At 40.2% G+C, this 22,067-nt stretch overlaps 1 protein-coding gene across 1 annotated transcript in view; it reads right to left on the bottom strand.

The window, feature by feature from the left end:
- LOC104491970 (fatty acyl-CoA reductase 1-like) overlaps nucleotides 1–22,067 on the bottom strand; it is a gene marked incomplete at its 3' end in the record, with an annotated part of 74,927 nt that overhangs the window by 26,935 nt on the left and 25,925 nt on the right. Inside the window, exons 2-3 of the mRNA XM_010134467.1 lie at nucleotides 5,212–5,387; nucleotides 2,384–2,563 (exon numbers count right to left, since the gene is read on the bottom strand). Coding sequence (XP_010132769.1) covers nucleotides 2,384–2,563; nucleotides 5,212–5,387 — 356 coding nt within the window. The remainder of the gene's footprint in view (nucleotides 1–2,383; nucleotides 2,564–5,211; nucleotides 5,388–22,067) is intronic.

Genomic DNA, 22,067 nt, shown 5'->3' on the forward strand with positions numbered 1-22,067 from the left:
TTTTTTTTTTTCCCCTTAGGTTGTAACTATATGCATATATGTTCATAGAACATAGTCATGCATGAATTTATTGTTTATTAAAAGTTTGTTTCAGTTTCCGAACGCAAACCGAGGTGTGAATTTCTTCCCCTTTTTAAAATCCTTCTGCCTCTGATAAGGCAGACGGAATCGTTACGGTAATTCGAGGGGTGGGTACCTCGGACCCTCGACCCGTAACAATAGTGATGAGCTAAAAAGGATGTTGTAAAACTGAGTCAGTGGGCAAAAAGGTGGCAGAGTAGCCTCACTGTAAATAAAGGTAAGGTAATCCATTTAGGGAAAAGCAGTCTAAACTGGTCTTAGAGGTTGCTGAAATCAGAAGAACCAACAGTTGCAGCTCAGCAAGAGTTTTTGGAAGCACAGCTGACAACCCTGTAACATCTCCAAGTCAATGAGTAGCAACAGACAAAAAAATCAGTGAAATGTTAGACATCATCAGGTACTGAGAACAAGACCAATGGTGTCATTTTGAAGCTATTTAAATAAAACTTAGTGACCACACCTTGGGCACTATATCAGTTCTGTTTGTTTCCTGCACCTCAGGGAGAGAGTGGAGTTAAAAAAAGACAGAGAGGAAGGGCAACTAAAATCATAAAGGAGACAGATCAGTTGGCATATGAGGAGACTAAAATCACTGGGACTCTTCAGGCTGCAGAAAAGAAGGTCCAGGGTGAATGCAATACAGTTTTACAGAACTTCAGAGGTAATGAATAGGGCAAATGCTGTAGATACTGCAGTGCTGCAACGACGGAACACGCTATGAAACTATTAGCGTGACAGCTTGAAACAGGTGAAAAGAAAGCTCATCTTCATGTAGCAGTTAGCTAGTAAACTTCTGGCACTTGATGAAACAGGGGCTTGCAGAGGCAGAGCACCAGAAAGTTCAAACATGGATGGAACAAATTAATGGACTCAAAAATGGGTCAAAAAATATTAGGATGTAACACCTCTCATACTACAGTTCTGGTTTTGGGGAGGCTAAAAGGGTAACAGACTGCAAAAAATATCCAGGCTTGTGCAGTTACCCTAAACAGCATCTCCAAGTGCCACTGTTGGAGGGCAAGATCTTGGGCCAGGCAGCCCATTGCTCTAATGCACTAGGGCATTCCTTCAGTTTTTATCATGCTCCACTTGCTGAATAAATGATAAGAGATAGATGACTACCAGCTGGAAGTAAACATAGCCAAGAATATGGGCTATGGGAAAAATAAAAAAAAAGGAAACACTGAATTGTACTAAATTTTCTGGAGTAGTGCTTAGTCAAATTATTTTTTTTTTTACTGAACATTTTTTTTATATAGAACATTAGTGGTTCTCCTGATGGACATTAATTTATTTAATTTTGTATTACCATAAACCAAGGAGAAGAAAGATTTTATACCAACTCTTTTGGTTAGTAGTTCACAGGTCAGTTGCTTTTATCACACAAGTGGAATACCATGAGAAAATAAATGAAAACAAAGTTAGGAAAATTCTTCTAAATGGAGTATTCTGGAGCCTTTATCAGCAGATTTTGTCATTCCCTCTAATTATTTTTCATTTCAGTAAACTCAGTTAAACAAGCCTTTTTGTTGTTCCCTCAAAGTCCTGGATTCTCACCCTGAACTCTTTCTAAACCAGCCTGTTTCTGACTCATACCCATATAACTCTGGTTTACTATCATGGGATTGTTGAAATAAGTGGAAACAGCGTTGGGAAGCTGAAGTGATAAAGAAATGAATATAGGGTATATGAAAAATTACAGTTCTAATAAGGCAATGACAGAGATGGGTCTTACAGAAAGAAGCATTACAGCTCCATTCCTGATAGCACATGCACTCGTGCATAACTTATTTAGCTGGTCTCCCAAAATAGTGTATGGAAAAATTTAGAAGTAGCTAAAATCACAGGGTTATTAAGTGTGGTTTATGTTATTTTCTAATATTTTTAAGTATTGTTAAGCTCAACCAAATGTTTATAAAGTGTGACTTCAACAGCTCTTCAGATAAGAAGTTTCCAAAACCAAGTCTCTATTTTTTTCTATTTTCAAAAAAACCTCAGTAAAGCTATAGTTTCAAGAGAAAATTCAGAAAGGACCAGAAAATCCATAAAAGAGTTCCTGGATGGTATTCTGTGGAAAGTACCTGTCAAACCCACCTAGAATGAAAGCTTTCTCTCTTCCCTTGGGCTCACTCTTATTATGGCCAGCATTTCTTGCTGGCATGATGCTTACAGTCGAGGCCATATAACAATAACAGCAACTATGAACAGAAATCCCACAGGATAGGTTATATGAACACTTTGGGGGTCGTCTGCAGAATGAAGCAAAACCAGCGTCAGAAGAGGCAATGCACTTCCTACTTACTCTACTAAATCGAAGAGCTTCTTGGGTTCAGCTGGGGGTGGGTAGATGACTTCGTCTATGCATCTCCGGACACAGTTTGCATAGGCAGTGGAGATGTGAATGAAGGCCTCAAGGTTCTGCATCTGCCGGGCCAGCTCTAGAAGCCGCTGCGTGCCCATTGCGTTCAGTTGCAGGGCATGTCTAAAGAGGGCAGGGAAAACAAACAAAACGCATTTCACTGGAAAGAACATATCAAAGCTGAGCATTATCCAAACCCCAAATAATGAAAAAGCAAGTAAGGGAAGAGGATGGGTCACAGCAGAGAGGAAAGCTCCAGTGAAATGCAAGGGCTAGACCAGCTTTCAGAGCAATGCTATTGGATTCACTCTTCTGGCCGTAGAATGTCTCTCAAGTATTTTTAATCGATTCAAAGGATCAAAGGTAGCATTTCAGTAATATCTCGACATCTGACATATTTGCCACCCCTTTCTGGAACAAATATTTCCAACACACATGACCACTGTAGTTCCGACGGTACCCGTTCAACTTTCTCCTTAAGGGACCACTGCTAAACCAGATAAATACATGGTTTTAGAAAGCAGCAAAGGGTCCTTGGGCCCAGAAAAACAGATTCTAACTGAAAGAAGACACAATTAGAGATAACAGCGTAAATTCGCAAGGAATGTAGAATACAACTGATAAGCATAAGAGAAAAAGAGTCCTGCTTAGCAAGGCTGTCCTTGAAGCACTCGGGCATAGCTAGAAGTTTTCCTAGAGACTATCTGCAATGGATCTCTGTGAACAGATGTTCAACTTTGTTGCACACTTTGTACTGGAAGAAAGACACTTTGCTGCACAGAAGGGAAAGGACTAAGGGATATGCAATCTGTTCAGCCCAAGAGTAGAAGCATTAAATAACACATACAAGATTATGAGTAATGCTATCAAGCACAGAGTACACTAAACAAATTAATTACACTAACGTTGAAAAGAAATTGTAAATAGTTCAGATGAAGGAAAACAGAAGCTAAGAGTATGACTAGTGTTTGGATCACAGTATCTAAAGACAGATACACTTTTTTTTTTTTAGTATGCTGCTATTAAAGACTAGCATTTTCTATAGATTTCTATTTTCTCCTGCCCTTCTAGCAGGATAAATACTACCTTAGCTACCGTTCATATGAAAATTACACTTCCGTATACATTTCTATTAATTTGTACCCCTCGTGCGAAGGAGTGAACAGAATTGCGCTCAGAATACAGCCCCAGCATGGATTTCTGCTGAGATGTTCAGTGTTATTATTTTTTCTATTTATATTAAAACTGCACATACTAATATTTCAGTATAGCACAGTTTCTCAGATTTCTTCCCTCATGAGTTCCATCTGGAGAATTCCTTAAATGTACTGCATATTGATGCCAATAATACATTTAGTTTCTCTATTGCTGCTTTTCTAGTATCTTGATAGCACTGCTTTTGCAGCTCCCTTATCCATTGGCTCTATGTATTCTGTGGTGGGCTTTGGACTTTTGCGGTATTTTAAAAAAAATTTTATTGTTTTTGTGTTGTTAGCAAGTTGCTGCTCAAAATTCTTATTTGAGCAGCAATATTGTGCTTTCACATTTAACTTGCTAGATCTTTTACCTATATGATATATTTTATTATTCAAACAGGAATAATTTGATTTTAACAATTTCTCTTGTTTTGCTGTTTCATCACACTGGATTTTTCTTGTTCTGTTCGAGAGATTTTGACAGATCATGTGCAACCAGCCTTTAAATAGTTCCAACACCACCTGCAAGCAGATGACCATTTTAACTTTTTCTTTTAACTTCTTTCTAGCTCTCCTGTTTATTAAAAACAGTTTCCCTTTGATATTACATGCCACTCAGATTTATTTTTACAGCATGTTCATTGATTTAAGAACATTTATGGCTATTAATGCAGTGCACTGCTTCTTTGCTACATATATCTTGAGCCAAGTTCTACACATGCCTGCAGGTTAAATCAAGAGCTGCTACCTTTCTGGTAGGTTCTCTAATTAGTTGTTGCAAAAAGCAATTACTTATGGTGGACACAGTGGATATTTATTTAGCCTACATATAAGCAAATGAACACTGATATTTACATTTGTGTTTTCTACTCTCAGAGTTTTAGTGGTTTTCAAGAAACTGAGAAGACCTGGCAATGCAGATCATCCACCTTGTTTTGTTGACCTTTACTATTCACATAGAAGCACTCACACAGCTCATCTTGGTTTTAGTGGGTTATTTCTGCTGTTCTTTCTTAATGGAAAGCCTGCCTGCACAGGCACTCCCAAGGGAGCTCCTTCAGAAACCGAGCATTTAGTGTAAACAGTTAATTACATCAAGCATTGGGTATTTTAAAGCCTGTGACAGGCTATTTTCTTAAACAACATCTCCTTTCTCTCTTCAGTTACTCAGCAACAAAGAAAAGCCATTAACACTAGCTTTAGAGACAGACACAACATAGTTTCACTTCAAGCTGTCTCCAGCTAGTTCTACGAAAACATCTCCCCCTTGACCTAAACCACAGTTTTCCCTATTCCAATTTTAGGTCGTACTTAACTCTCTTACTATATTACAACCCAAGCTTGCAGTACTACCTTCTGTTCCCATGGAAATCTGCCAAGATACTTCACTTTTGATGTGCATATGCAATGACATTTTCAGAGCATTTACACTGCACATTCAGAGCAGAACCACATGTAGCATGAAAACATAAGTGGATAATTATACCACAGCTACACAAAAGAAGGACTGAATGGTATGTCATGGGCTATTGTGCATTCTGAATCATGCTTAGCAATACAGAAAGCAGAACATACTTCAGTGGTTCATCAAAGCGAACTGTTGCTGCACAGTGGAAGACGATATTGACCCGAGTCAGAAGCTCTTCCTCATCTTCAGCACTGATGGCCAGCTTGGGCTGAGTGAGTTCAGCATTAATAGGCTTAATCTTCTTGTGGAAATTAGGGCAATCTTCTCGGACTCTGTCAAAGACCTTGAGGCACAAACAGAGAGAGATCAGATACAGAATTAGGGTACTGAGATCACTTTGATTAGTAGCCCAGCCTGATTACATCTATCAATGAAACTGCCACAAAAGAGAATGCCTGGTTCTTTCACAGGGAGGACACAGGTGAGATGATAAAATAGTTAATTCATTTGTTCTCTCCCATGGGAAAACCTCACAGGAGAAACAGAGCAAAAATTTAGGAGATGTTAGTATACTATGTGAGTTTGCTGGAGTAGGATTTGAAAAAATCATCCTAAATTTTAGAAGCATCTGTTCTAAGAGTTCTGTATGGCTGGCCAGCTTTATTGTATTTGAGCAACTTCCACTGGAGTAATAGTAACAGTTAAGTCCAAAAAGCTCCTCTCTTTTGAGGGTAGAGTGACAACAAGAAGGGTAGAAAGAATAAATAGAATAGAGATACTGTGGGATCTGAAGAGGTATAATCTAGATTTCAAAGGATAACCATGCTCCAAAGGAAACTAGCCTGATGAAAGGAATGACTAAGTTCTGGGACAGATTCCTGGTGGATGCTGTAGGCCACTGCCTTTGGATGCATTTAAGAATTGTCTAGATAAGTGCTGCCAGGAAAGGCAGGTAATAACTGAAGCTGCCTGGGGCAGGAGGAACGGCCAACTGGCTTCTCAGGAGCTCAGTGGTTTTGGGGAGTTTCCTCCACCTTGTAGCTTACTCAACAGTAACAAGAAGTTTGTAAACCTCTTTACTTCCATGGCCTCTTGTTTTCCTAGAGATTGTTCTGTCCTTGATTTGCCCAGTAGTTTGTAAGAGTGGAAATTGTATGACATAAATTAAACATGCAGAAAGAAAGACATACGAAAGATTAAATTGATACTAATAGCAGTATTTTCTTGTTTGACTAAGGAATTACCATCTTCCTGTTTATCTGACCTCAGTGTTCTTAGCGATAAAGAAGTGATTAGAAAATCAATAGCCTTCTCCACTATGCAGCACACTCTGTACTTGACTTCATGTATTTTTCTTTACACAGCTGCATATCCTTCATAAGCCTTAAACCTGTGCAAGTGAACCAAAGTTAGAACACTTCATTTCTCTCAGTTGCACCCAACTACATGTGTATTTCAGCAATGTAGTCTAGGCCAGAAAATAGACTTCTAGACAGAGGAAGCTAATCATGGACAAAGATGTTTGTGAGAGCCAGCTGATCTGTGAGAATTCATTTCCCAATGAGTCATGTTCATAACGGGGTACTAGGAGCATGAATGTCTGTAAAAAGCTTGTCCTCTAACAAGAGGATGATAGATTGGCTATCCAAATATGCATCATCTCACAAGAGACTGCAAATGGAGCAAACCTGGATGAGACATAAAATGGAAAGGTTTCTCAGAGAACCCAAGTAAGACCAAAGCTGTCTTGTAAGCGTTTTAGGAACAATTCTGCATTTATTTGTTCTGTGGCAAAGAGAATGTAACACTCCACTGAATTAGAGATATTTTATACTCGTTTTACTTTGGCATAAATAATGGAAAGGCAGAGAAATTATGAATCAGCCTTTTCTTCATTTCAATCATGGAATATAAGAAAAAGAGTAGTCTTCCTGCAGTGCCAGCCTTGCTCGAATTTGGACAGTTATATTCTGTCATCTCCTCCTGATGTTCCCACTGCAGATAATATCCCCTCCTCAGTTTCTGCGCCTACTGATAGGTATAGCCTACTAGCACATGGCACTCCAAAGCTGCAGTTTTTCACCCCCTTCAATGATTCACTGCATTCTTCTGAAGGATGAAGGCAATTTCTAAATGCGAGCTCACTAATCAGCATACTGCTTTGGAAACCTTCTGGATCACAAGAACATTCAGTTCATCACCACCATTAAATCAGATAACAAGAGCAGCTGTTTAATCAAAGTCTGCTGCCTCTTTTATGGAATCTGAAGATTTCAGACTTGTCAGTGCTTTACAGGAAAGTGCAAGAAGATTTAAAGACAAAAATGCAGTTTATTCTACACTGTTTTCTATAGTTCAAGTGGTACTTAACATAAAGATGATGCTTAGTCTGCAATTAGGTAATAATTTTATCACTAAATTTTGATTAACTCACCCAGAACGTATATAATAAATCCCAAATAACTGCATGAAGCCTAAGTATCATCCTATCTTTTCTTTTTAGAAGCCATCTGCCTATACAAAATACATTCAATGGACAGAAGTGAGCTGGCACACTGTACTGTTGGAACTGGATGAAAACATTGTGGCCAAGTCAGCAATACTCAAGAAGTGATATATGAATTGCCACAGAATTATAGTGAAGAGAAAGGAAAAATGTTTGATTTCAAGTTGTTCATCATAAATTAAACTGAGGGAAATCAGTAATAATATAACCTGATTTTAGAGTCTTTTTCAGCATCCTAATGCATTCCAGGGGCAATACTGCCGCGCTGACCAAAATAGAATAAATTAACCTAATAGCTGCTATTCTCATTCTGAACCTCAAAACAGGATGCAAGTTTTGCATAGGCTGTGCTGCCCCTCAACAGAGGTGAGAATTTCACTCTGAAATTTGCTGAATCTTTGTGTCAAGCACTTATTACGAAACAGAACATCTAAATTTTCTCCCAACATTATATTTGAGTGTGTTGGATGGGCATCTCCTTCCCTATTCTTGTCCACTTAAGCTTTGACCTCATTTCCCAAAGGACATCTATAACTCTCTGTATTCTCTGCTCTTGCCTTAAAGCATGCAATAGTTCAGAAAGATTTCTGCCCATCAATCTTTCAATCAGAATTTTTTCCGTACCACAAAGACACAAAAACCTCAATGAAAGGGCAAATTGCACATCTATGGTACAGTGCAGCTGAAAAATAAAGAAACCACTGAACAATGTAAAATGCCAAAGGCTTCACTTCTTCTTCAGGAGACATTTTCAGCGAAACAAATACAAAATAATGAAAAAGAAGAGTGCTTAAGCCATGGTTTACTTTAAAAAGGAACTTGCATGAGTTTGGTCTTATACCTGTGTTTCAAAGAAGCCGGGGTAGTCCTTCTGTTTTGGACCTCTGAGTCCTCACCCCTAAAAACCCACGTTTCTGTAACAAGGACTATGTAGGACAGCACCTCACTGAGAAACACAAGTAGGAGAGAAAGCAGGTCTCCTGTTTGCTTGGTCACATTTTCTAACACTATTTCCTGTGCTCTTCCCTGATATGAATGATTTATCTTCCAGAATGTTGAATAAACATGTCGCAGCAATGCAAGCTGTGATGAAGGTGGACTACTGCTCTTCCTCACATTATCATCAGTCTGTAACTCACAGTGGCTCCTTTCTGCAGCAAGCTGCTCTTCAGCAACAGCACTCATGACTCTCCCTCTGCAGATCAGGGCCAAATGCATTGATGATGGACCCAGAAAGTATCAAGTTTGTAAGTGTGGCCTAGAAAGGTAATCTCTTCTCCTCCTGTGGTACAAAACTACCCATCAACTGAGGCCTCCAAATGGCAGTATTTTAACCAGATGTTGTCAGCTTTTGGGGTCAGGCGTGTTTAATAGGCACTGGGATATTAGGCTTCTCCAGGAGGATTAGCAAAAGGTGGTAATTTGCATTATGGTATGTACATTTCAGGGCATTACTGCATGAAAATGTTTAAAATGGAAAAAGGTCAGAGAATTCCCACAAAATTAATCTCATATATGAGGAACTACTGAGAAGATTAAGGTTGAGGGAGTTCAATGGAGAAAAAAAAAAGGTAAAAAGCTTCCATCCTTTTCAGATAAAGGAATGGAAGGGATTGCTTAGTGTAATTCAGGAGAATATAAGCATGAATTCCTTCTATGAAGGAAATGTAATTTATTCTAGGCCAAGGGGTAAAACATTATGGCAACAATTCCTTTAAAGAACAATGCGTTCATTGGGTGTGTGGAATAATTTTTTACACAAGGTGTTTCAAATTCCCCTTCAGAACAGAGCATTGGTGTATAAATGCTGGGACAGACACCCAGAGTAACACTGGCACACATTCCATCCCTCTGTGATATCAGTGGCGGTATCATAAACAGATATGAGTGACTACCAGAAATTTAAACTACTGAAGGTACCAAAGTAATGAAAAGAACTCTAAAAAGCACCTGATCTCTGCAGTTTTATTCTGATGAAAGGGCTTATCCCAGTTGTGTTTGCCACTGATAAAATCCTCCGTCAGAGGCTTGAAGAAAGGAAGGTACATAACTACTTTTAGAATTGCTGTTGTAGTGAATCTGAGAAATAACTGGACAGCTTCTTGACATAAAGTAATTAGCCAGCAATTAAATTTTAGCCTGGTACATTTCCAGCAATAAACATCAGAATTGATTAGTCAAGAAATGTGTGAAAACACAGCTCAGGCAGCATTAATGGGGACAGACCCTTTTTTCCCTTGTGCACTCTCTGCCTCATTTCCTCTTCAGAAAGTTGCTTTTAAGTATGGTTCTTCTCAAGGCAAATAAAGCATAATTCATCTAATCAGTTAGAAAGCATGCAGCAGAGTGTTCCTCATTATAGGGAAACAAATGGCTTATGCTTCAATCTAGAGCTATTACTTTCCCCCTGAGTAGAGTTAATGTAGTGGAAATACAGTACCCAAGACCAACATCTAGTAAACAAACCAGCTGATTATTTAAAGATAAAGACTACAGAAACAAAGAGATAACCGACAGCAAATTTCAGTAGAGGTCACCTAAGGCTAATAGGTATAGGCAGCTACTTAGGATGTGGTTTTAAATGGCCAATTTCCTTGAAAATTGGCTGCTGACAAAGCCCGCTGTTTTCTAGCAAGAGTATGTGAGTTACATGTCAGTTAATCTGGAACAGTAAAAGGAGCTCTTTCAGAGCCAGGCACTGCAGACAGGAACATTAGGGACTTGACAGACATGGAAAAGCTTTCTGTGGTCTCTAGTACCATCACATAGGTGGGTGGACAAGTCACAGACAGAATACGGAGCTTTTTTACATTCATCACAGATGTTCCTTGTGCCCCCGTCTGGTACTTAGATATCACTATCAGCATTTGATGGTATGCTTGACATTTAAAACAGGAAGAATTTAAGCGTAGGGAAGAAAGGATGGTAATGCTTGGAGCTTTTCCTACAGGAACCATTTGACATGTTTCTTCCCACGCATTTTCCAGAACAGTTTTCGCTCTCGTCCTCCATAGCTATGTCCCAGTGTGGGCACAGGTGCAAGGACCATAATTACAGACCTTTGAAGTTTCACTGCCAGATTTGCTTGGGCACCAGGGAACTTCAGGAGTGTTTGCTGAGTCCCTCCAGGCTAATCAGCCAGGAGTAAAGACTATGTCAAACATAGAAGCTTTTAAAGAAATGATCAAAAATTACTTTCCCATTTGAAAGCACCTAACAAAAATGGGGTTGATTTTTAGAAGTCATTGAAGATTGGCATAGAAACTAGGCAGTGTGACCTCTAATGAATTCTCATTCGTATGTACATTACAACATGTTGTATCTTAAAGGTGCAGAACTTCAAGGTTCCTCCCTTCTGGAAACATACATCTCATGCAGATGGTGTGGAGTGGGATTTTGGGGAAGTGAGGAGACCACATGTAGGCAGCAGCTGCAAGGTCAGCTTTCAGATGACTCCCTTTCACGGGGAGCCTTAGTAAGGAAAGACAGGCCAGACAGAACTACCCTCAACTACACATCTGGCTGGCTGACCAGGTATGCCTGGCTCATTAGACCACACAGAAGGAAAGAAAGACAATGCAGCCCTGTGAGTGAGTGAGAGGCAGTCCTGGCTGCAGAAGAGTCACTCTCAGCTGTGAAGCTTCACAGGATGGAATGATGTGAAAAAGAGGTGACTATCACAGACGAAATACACCACGATGGTATCCTCAGCCAGCTGCAAAACAGCTGACCCAGCACAACACAATCAGCTTCAGCTCTGCAGAGCAGTCCTTGTTTATACAAATGATCTTATCCTCCGATGGCTGGAACTAGCTGAGCCCCACAGAAGTTTGGGTACCTGGCTGGCGGTTAGATATGTTAGACCACACAGTAACTCACAATAGTCACTTTTTAGTGAAGAAAGAGCTTTGCCAAAAAATCACCAAGGGATCTCCATGACTACACACATTCAGCCAGCCTCATCTGAGCCAGACCCTGAGGGTACTTCTGCTACAATGCTGTTTCCAAAAATGATAACCAGGCACATTGGCTGCCACACAGACACAACTGAGGCAACCAGCACATAACCTGTGTAATACACAGTGGCTGTCTTGCCGTTAAGAATTTTGTTTCAAGGACAAATCCATGGATGCATCTGGGCACTACAATTCCTGTAAGTACATCTGGGAAAGTCTTGAGATACTTAGCTCTGAACCGGGGCCTCTCCAAATAGCTCTTCCAAAGGAATGACTGCAGCAGTTGTGACAACCTAGGGTGGAGGTATCGCACTTCCACACTCACTTCTTTAAGATCCCTGACCTCTTCCTGAGGCATAATGACAATGCAATTTTTTTGATTGGCACTTCAAAGAAAAGCGCTAAACCCTGGTATCTTAGCCTGTCAAACATCTGCTTCCTTTCCTTGCTGTCACTTAACTATAATCATATTCTCAGCGTAAGGCTACATGCGGTAAGTAAATAAACTGGAAAATTACTGGGAGATGTTCAGAAAGTAATGCAATTTATGAAAGTAATAGGAAGAGCAGAAACATTGAGAAAAGTGAAGGCATCTGTGAAAAAGAAACTGAGCCCAGTGAAGACGAAAAAAGTTGAGGTTCTAAGAAAACGGCTAAGAAAGGAAGACTTAACCAGTATAAACCGATTTTCTGTAGTGTCGCTATTCCAAGCAAGCAAGGAAGTAGAGAGTTACAAGTAATCCTTGATTTCCATCCAAAGAGCCTTCAGCTTACGGAATTTAAAACTTCTTTAAGGAGATAGAACCATCTGTCCAAATAGTGTCCAGCTACTTACAACACCGTGTGGCTCTGTAAGGACTGCTCTTACTGGAGACTAGCTGTAATTAATGCCAGTTTATTGTGGTCTGTTCTCAGTAGAATCCATGGAAACCCTTCGGAAATGGTTGCACATACTCACATGCAAGCCTGCCAGCTGGATTCTCAGCTCAGAACTTCTCCCTGAATCCAACCGATTTGCATGTTATACAAAATATGGACTACTTTCTGTATTTGAGACCTCTTTTGACACTGCTTGAGCCAACTGGTTCGGCCCATAGTGAAAATTCACCTCTTTCTGGCATGGCCATAGAAAAAAAAATACATAAGCAGTCCTACTGAACGGTGTCAATTATCCTGACATAAGATGAAGGCAAATTTGGCCCGTGAAGTCCATACCAGCCTTTTGACACGCGTACTCCCTTTTCCATTAGCTTAGGTCTCATCAAACACAAGGTGCAGTCTTGTTTCAGAATAAAGGTACCTGTTGGTAGAAGGGCCATTTGACGTCAGCTCGTGATAGTAACACTTCTCCCAGGAGCAGCTGTCGCTCACTTCCTGGTACAAAGATCAGAGCGTTGCCACAGATGGCTCAGCTACACCTTGTGAAAATTTTCTCTCTAGCCTGCTGTTGCAGTTGTACCTGACTAGAATGCTCTGGAAGGGCTGACAATAAGAGGCAAGCCAGATGATGTTTCACACATTCCAAAAGACTTTTACTCTTTAAGGCAGTAAAAGACAAGTTTTATTTGCAATCAGATAGGAGTTTTCCTTCTTTCCTTTTTCTTTCTTCTTCTTTTTTTTTTTTTTTTTTTTTTTTTTTTTTTTTTTTTTTTTTTTTTTTTTTTAATGGTAAAGAAATACAGATGTTTTAGTATGGAAGGAAACACACACATATTTTAAAAAGGATCAGGAAAGGTGTATCAAGTGTCCTTAAGCCAGGCTCAGGTTTTAGGTTGCTCTGGCATCTCTCAGAGACTGCTGAAGAGTAATCAACCATTGTAAGCCTGGCCTACCATCTCTGATACTCCTATTAATTGTTCCAGCTAAGGCCATAATGTTAAAACTGTTTGACCAGAATATCTGTGACTGAAGGCATCTTTCATACTGACATGCAGTTTTCATCTCACTCACAAGACACCCCAAATACTATACATTTATTAATAGAAAAGTTACTTTCCTCTGCAAGTATATTTTCAGCTCATAATGCTTCCAATGGAGAACAAAGAGGACAATTCATGTAAGCCAAAATGGAATTAATATTTTCTGCATGCCCTGCCCTTGGCTTCTAGATCTAGATTGCACCAATTAATTTTACGCTACCTAGTCCATACAGGGCAGAAAAGTGAGCACTTGGGCTAATTATGCTTCAGATGTAACAAGTCACTTGCCCATGTGTCATCAGAATAAACTATGTTTCCAGCTAGGTTGAACCACAAGAAGTTGTCTGTACACAAAAGTGTCCCCATCTGTCTGAGCAGAGATTATGATTAATGAGCTTGTGTCCTTGGCCCTAGACCTACAAGGTTATAAATTACTTTAATGCTTTAATCTACCCATGAAAAACCCTGGCTGAAGGAGTGAAGAAGAAACAAGCGGAACATAACACAACCAGCTACCCACACTGAAATGGCCCTCTCATTCCGCAGAGTGGTTTCACAAATAAGAAATACAGAATGTTCTGCAAATACTACTTGCATCAGGCTATACATCCTAGCTATATATTTAACTGAGGGAAGAACTAACTACAGAAAGTCTCCACCTGTTCTGCCATATTCAGTAAAGGCAGCCCATCAATTTCCCAGATTCCCTGAGGAAAAAAACCCAATGCTTAAAGATCTACCTCAAACTACATGGCCCATAAAGTTTGCATCTTTAGGGCATACACCTTTCTGCATACACTACTACAGAGTGGTAAGGTGTAAGCTGGGGGTCCTGAGGGAACACCAAGCCTCATAACTAGGTAAGACCTCTACCGGGAAAAAGTGATTAAAACAGTTCAAGGATGAAAAGGCTGCATGAGCACAAAACAAGAGTGCGAAATACGTATTGTGGTATGCAGGCTGCACGTGAGGTAAGAAACTGCTTGTGCTTAATTGGAACCAGGTAAAAGAGTCAAGGCTGAAATGTAATTATTTGTCTCAGTGAGTATATATGGTAAACAAAACAATGCCAGTATGAACTGGATTCTGGTAGAGGAGTCTTGGGGTGCAAAGACTTCCATAGTCACCTGTACCCAGGCAACTATATATGAGTAATACCATACGAAGTCCAGATTGTCTGAGTAACAGCATTGGAAAAAAACTTGGGTATGGATGCAGCAGAAATGGGATCAACTAAGAAAAACATAACTGCGGATAGACTGTTTATTTGAGAGGAGTTTGGATGGAGAAAGAGGTGCGGGGGTGGCAAAAAGATCCATTCAGAAATAGAAAAGTGGAAGATAAAAATATAAAATCAGGTACAGAAAAAAGGATGACGGGATTTTTTTTCAGGAGTGTGGACACCGACAGATGGTGATGAAGCTGACCTTTGAATCCAAGTCCATGATGACGCTGGAGGGGCTCCTATTGGACAATCTACAGGAGCCTCCATCCTGCCTTCGAAAGACTTGGTGTGTGAGAGTGGGAAAAGGAGGGATAGACTTATAGTGGGGAGAGAGATAGAATTGTAATTCCATAGTAATTGGGTGTGATTTAGATTGTTTATCATTTCATTGCTTTATTAGTCTCTTAGTAGCGTATTGCTTAATTTAAAAGCATCATAATCTCTTAATTCAGTAATGCCTCAAACCTGCAATCTGAAGGAGAGAGTCAGACTCATAAAGCAACATATGGCTACCACCTTTGGCTCACTAGACTGAAAGACCAGCTCTAACCATTAATCAACAGGAGCAGCCTTCAACCCATCTCCAGATGGACGATCAGGCTCCTACCCAACCAGTCTCTATCTCCATCCTCTCACCAAATGACAACAGTAATTCACAGGCTCGAAAGCACTCATACCAGAATTAAGAAAATATTGATCTTTTTGTTCTTGGATTTTCTGAGACACTTCTGTTTTTCATATTTGTACAGGAAAATGGCAAGCCCAGTGGTATATTATGATCTTACAGAGTTTCTGGAATTGCTTCATGGTGTCATCCCTGTCAACATGACAGCATGATCAGATCTTCCCCAGTGAACTCATAACTGTGATGGAGGGACTCATATTCTCTTGGTCCTCTGCCTTCCTCTGCGCTTTCCTTTTGTACTACCTTTTTCTGATAGTATCACTTACCTTCCACCTCTTTGGGACCTTGAAGTACCACATGCAGTTTGTGATCCCCACAGCAGCTATATGGGGTGCCCAAGCAGGAAAGCAGAAGTAGTCCTGTGCTATAGCCCAGAAAACGATCTCTGAGGTGGCATATGCCCTAACGGTTAACTTGTTTCTTGGGTTCTCCAGTAGTATGCAGGCTAATGGCTAAGGATCTCACGTATGGATTCTTTTAACTTCAGAGCTATACTGTGTACAGACTCTTTTTTGCAGCAAAACTGGTTAGTTACCTCACTGGGTTAGTGGGGCTCTCAGGACAGAACAAGGAAAATCCTAGTCCATGGAATTTTCCTTATATTGAACATTTTATGGCAGCTCATCCCTTTCAAATGAAAAGCATTCAGTTTTGCCATCTTCTCTCCAGGAATAATAGCACAACTATCATCTCCCCATCATTTACTCAATTCACCACTCAGAGCTTTGCAATTTTATCTACTTCAGAGAGAGTAAAAACATACTAAATCAAGAGTATCTTCTTCTCTTTTACACTGGAAGAGACGACTCTCCAAAACACTCTGTTTCCTTCCTTCCTACATGCCTAAAAGCATCTCCTGAAGAGGCTCAAATTATACAATAATATCTGACCATCACTCTCTGAACCAAGAGAAATAACAACTAATGAACAGTGACAATGCTGGAGCCATCTATGTCCTATGAGGTACGGAGATTGGTGATGTCCCATAATGGAAAAAGAAGCTCAGGAGATCATCTCCAAGATTAAAGCCCTCTTCTGAAGGGATGCTGATCTATGTCTGGGGTTACCGCCATGGAGATATGCATTTCCTTGCATGCTGTACAGAAGACCTCGTCAGTTTAGATATGATTTCACAAGGCCAGATGCCAATTCTGAAGCATTCCTGACGGATGTTTTGTATGGGTAGCCTTTAGCTCTGCAGTTAAATAGCTGTTATTGTAGCTAAGAATGCTTCAGAGCACATACAATAATTTATTTAAGAAATGGACATTTTTACTGTAATGCTAAAGGAAAGCAGAATGAAGTCTCAGACTCTTTAGTACTGCTTCTACTAAACTCAAGTGAAACCCTGCCTGGCTTGCTTCATATTTAATAGCAGCGGCAGAGTATCTTGGGCAACTGGTTTATCTGTCTGGCTGAAAATCTCCCACTACTCCACAGCCAGCTGTGAATTAAAAAGTGTGATGTAAATATGGACTTTCAAATCATCTCCGCTGTGCTGGGTATGCAGGCCTAATAGACCTAAAATTGTATTTCAGTCAATATAGCAATGAAATGAGTCCTGAAAAAAAACCTGCCAAGTAAGAAAGTGCCACTTCTTTAACTGCTTTCAGTTCTTGCACTGGTAAAGTTGAGATGCTGTGTATCGAATTCCCAGCTGGTGGGATGGTTAAACACCCTGAAAATGAAACACCAACGTATCAAATGGCTGGCAAGCAGTTCTTAAGAGATTACTCATGATTCAGCAAATAGCACACAGTACTGGGCAACTCTTTTGTAGGGGAAAATCTTTAATGCAGCCACTCAGCAACCTGGTGTCAGAAATCATTCTGTATTGGTCATGAAAGTCAATGTCAGTGCCGATAATGAAACTGTGGCCTTTGAGGAATAACTATGTTTTTATCAACACTAGTGGACTGAAATGAGCTTAACTGAAGAACTTGCCATTTTAGCTGTAACATATTGGTGAGTCTACAGGATGATGTTTTCTGAAATCTTTCTTTATGTAAACTACCACCTCCCTGGGTAGCTTCAGAGACAGGCACTTCTAGCCTCACAAGCCGGCAATTACTATGGTACCTTTGCATTTCCCCGTTCTGCAGCAGGACACATCTGGGACGGACATGGAACACAACACCTGCTGCTTCAATTCCTTCCATGTTTGAGGATCCATATAACAGAGTGGTTGTCTAGGGAACAGACCTGTGCTGCTGGCCACAGAAGGCAGCCCAAGCAATGCAACCACATTTGAATCTCTACCAATGCCTCAAAGGTACCTACCAGTCATCCCAGCTATGGTTTATCACTCTCTTTTTTCTCTTGAGACCTTGAAAGATACCAGATGTTATGGATACATTTGACCCTTAGCTGTACTTTATTTCAGCTGGCTGAGGAGCACCAGGCCTCAGCCTGTGGTGAACCTGTCAGCTGGAAAGCTCCTGGCTCACGTACAAGGAAGTGAAGATGTCTTGGAAAAATATTTCAAAAGGTGGTTTCAAAGCCTGAAAATGCAAAAGAATTAAAGTACAGATTAAGACACCGGAGCTAAAATGAAGACATCTATCTTGTCTATACTACTGACTAGCAGCCAACTACTTCACTCTCTAAATATTACTACCAGGATGATCCCAACTTGAGCTCTCCCTGACCTGCAGCTAGACTGTACACCAGGTGACTTTCCCCTTGAGCAGAGATCACTCTCAAGGTTTGAGATTCCCTAGCTGAGACTAAGAGATCCTTCCTTGCCCAAGGGGGAGAGATCCCTTATCTGCGACAGATACTTGGTGACTGATAGCGTACTGCATTAATATCAATGAAACATTACTAACCCATGTAGCTACTTGATATTATTATAAACATTGCACAGATAATTCCATTAGGCATAAAATATTGTCCAAGACTGAGACTAAATTGGACCTAGCTGCACCTAGGCTCCATAAGGAGCTAGAAGGCAAGAGGGTCCACTCTGCACCTCATGACTCAACAGGAGGGTCTTCCTTAATCTTTGTGTCGCCAGTCTCTGCATATATCATTCTGACTCAATTCTAAATCAATTTTCCTTTGTATGTTTCTTCCATGCAGTAATTAATAAGGTGAATCTTGACATCAAACTTATTGAACCTTGGTAACCCACTGCTAAACTTTGTCAAAAACCTTCAAATTTATTGAACCCTGACAAATTATTATTTTACCTCAATAAAACACATTGCTGCTTCTTTCTTTTGAGCAAGGTGCATTCCACTCATCCGTGACATCATGTGAACACTAAACTTGTGTGGGCCTCCATCAGAAATTCTCAATAGTTCCTACACCACCTTCAAGTAGAATCTGTAGGGGCAAAATTTCTGCTACTGCAGAATTCTTTATTTTCTTTACAAGTTTCAAGTGCCTGGTTTTCTGCCCTCCTGTACTCAATGATAAATGCATTAGCATTTTAAAAAGAAACAGCTCAGAGAATCTTTTCCATAGGAGAGCTATTAAAAAGCAATTTCTTTACCATGGAGAAATACCACTGTCAATTATACAACAGGCAGCCTTGCTTTATAGTACATTTTCATGTTTATATTATGGTTATCTTTCATATTTCTATTCTTCAGCAAATCAGCTGGATGGATTCATTCTTTTTTGAGAGTCAGTCTTAGTCACTAGAGCCTATTCACCAAGAACCATCTGTTCCCCAAGACTTCCCTCCCACATACCATAGCAGAATTCCGCCTACAACAAGTTTCTTCTATTAGGAAAGAAAGGACTGTAACAAGCTAGGTGACGAGTCCCTAGGGAGGCAATACAAGAACTCATGTCTTTGTTCATAATTATTACAAAGCATTTATGTGTAATACCTGTTATTCAAGGACTGACTCCAGAGGGTAAGTGAACCTGTCTATGTTTTCCTCCCAGAGTCAGAATTTAATCCTAGAAATGATGCTCTAACACATGGTGGTATCATCACATGAAGCAAAAAAAAAGAAATCTGCCCAACCTCTATTTGTCAGTCACCTGAGAAGCATTTAGGAAAGGAAGCATTGTGTTTTGATTGTCTTCTCCTTCATGCACAGTGGAGACAGTCTGATCACACAGTCTGTGTCAGCATTCAGTCAGTGCAAATGGGAATAGCTCCACTGACACCATGCATTTCAGCTGAGGACATAGTTTTTTTTGGTTTTGGTGGGTTTTTTGTTTAGTTTTGGTTTTTTTATGTGAAAGTCCATATTGAAGGTTTCCCTGCAGCAAAATATCCACACTTCTGTTAAGGAGGGCAGCTGGACACACTGACCTGGGATTTACATATGGATTAACCAGCTTCAGTTCCCTGCTCTATACTGATTGTCAATTCCCACTCTCTTGCTACAGAATCGAAAGCTCAAGATCTGTGCAAGAAGTGGGGAGTGAGTGAATGATGCTACGCCGGTTGTCCTTCTCCTTCCACAGCCCAGGCCCTGATTTTGCTGAGTGCGTTATGTGCAAGTTAGGAGTGATGCCCCTCAAATTTCTTCCTCTGCCTCTGACCTCTTTATGATCATGCAAGAGTCACCTGATCTTTCTGACCCAGACTCATCCCACCTACCTTAACTAAGTAAGTATCTGTGAGAGTTTAATCAGATTAAACTGGAAGACCTAATAGATCTGTTATGAAGGTATCATCTTGTATCACACCCGTTACATCTGCCAAATAATAATAATAATAATAATAAAGTGTGGGCCTTATCTTTGTGATCTTATAATCTAAAGAGCAGGATGCGGATGACAGTCGAGAAGCTAGACTGCGTTCTGGGCTATGCTTTCATGCTTCACTAAATACCAGGATCAAGTGCACCCTGGGTAGCTGTCACCTTCACTTATGTCACTCAAGCAAGAAGACAAATTGCAGTGGAGGAGTGAGTAAATACAGGCCTTCAACAGAAAACAAACTGGGAAGGAATGAGAAAACCAATTACTGTTTTCAGATCAGGGGATACTATCAAAGAGAGCATTTCTCTTGCACTTCACCCATACAGTATTTCCAGTTAGTCCCTAAAGTGACTGGCTGAACCAACTCCCTGGAGGCATGCTACTGGCCTTAAAGAAAATCTATTATCTTTTAACAAAATGTTAAAGTTTTCAGAATAGAAATGGCATTTCTTGGCACTTCCTCTTTTCCAGTGTTTCATCTCAGGAGCCCTGGCATCTCACTTAGTGCATGGGTTCGGCTATGCCTTTGGAATTGAAATCTGTCCAGCCATGCTGACAGAATGAAAACTAAATAAAAGAAGGGGAAAGGAGCGCTCAATAAATTAAATGCAGCACCTGCCCGAGGACAGGAGCACAAAACAAGGTACAGTCAGAGAAATTATGGAGCAGCCCAAGAACTACCACGCAGGAGCAGATAAGGTGTTTTTGTGTTTAGCCCCTGTCTGACAACAGCTGCAAGGGGTGTTTCAAAGAAAAAAACAAGTAGTCTGCATCAGGTAGCTGGAAAAACACATCTTCCCAGTTAGGTATCTTTGTGGTTTATAGGAGGAGGAGACTGGTTTAAGTTACACCACCATCTTCTCTATATGTTTTACTTGTTATATATTTTTTATGCATACAAACATTTAGTACAGCTTGAAGCCTCATTTCATTGCCTCAGATTAGATTTGAGGCAGGAGGGACAGAAGGATAACTGAAGGTCTCCAGACATATCTTTTGGAATGCAAATAGTTTTTTTGATTAAATATTCCATTAATACCTAAATAGTATGTACCCTTTTTCTTCAGTAGGTTCTTTATAAAGAACCATATAATTTTTCAGGGTAAGAAACAGACACATACCTTACCCAAGGTCAAAAGACTAAGCAGCAGAAGAACTGGGAGGAGAACCTAGCTATTTTAAAGCCATTTAGAGGGTGATATTCCTTCCTTAACTAAGTGCCTCTTTTCCTGAGAGCTGCCATTTGAGTGCCAAATTAACATTAAAATTATGGCACTGACTCAAAGTCAAAATTACTTAAAAAAAATACATACACATTTCAGGATTAGGAATATTATTTCTTTGTAACTGGATCATAAGAAATTGTGTTTAATAAAGGCAGTGTACATTGAGGTGAATAGTAACAAACTTGGCTGACAAGCCCGTGAAAGAATCTATTCTTTCTGTAGGTACCATGTGCTCTCCTTTGTCCATTCATTGCTTTTCTGTCCAACTGCCAGGATACCACAGGACCCCAGGGAGAAGGAAGGGGGAAGCACATGGGTGAGGAAAAGTAATGCCAGCCCCAGAGAGTACCAGCCCTTGGGGAAGCATTTTAAAGCAGCATTAACTGGAGAATGCCTCTGCTTGCCTCCAAACAGACTGGGAAGATCACTCTTCCCAGCTCCAAGCTTACCAAAAAAAAGTGTATGAATAACTGCTTTGCTCTTCATGCCTTTCCCTGCCCCTGCTACATCCCTGCCATAAACTGGTTTTGACCTGTTCTAATCAGGAACTAACATTTATCTGGAGGAAAACTGCCTAGAGGTAGCAATTCTAACACGTCCTGCAGAGTTAACATCGTTAGGAAATGTGGAAATTGCCACTTGGTGATCCAGGGGTTTCATCTAAACAAAAGGAAAGTGGTGAAAATTGTCCTCAGAGGACACATCTGAGATAGAACGAGACGTGACTGATATGCGACTGAGGCAGACACTGGCAAATTAAATAAATATAAGTATAGCAACTAAGGTAGAAAATCAAAAGAATCTTCTCTGCAATTCACAGACCAACACAGACACAGCTG

The sequence above is a fragment of the Buceros rhinoceros genome, unplaced genomic scaffold, assembly GCF_000710305.1.
Source record: "Buceros rhinoceros silvestris isolate BGI_N320 unplaced genomic scaffold, ASM71030v1 scaffold1224, whole genome shotgun sequence".
Taxonomy (NCBI): Eukaryota; Metazoa; Chordata; class Aves; order Bucerotiformes; family Bucerotidae; genus Buceros; species Buceros rhinoceros.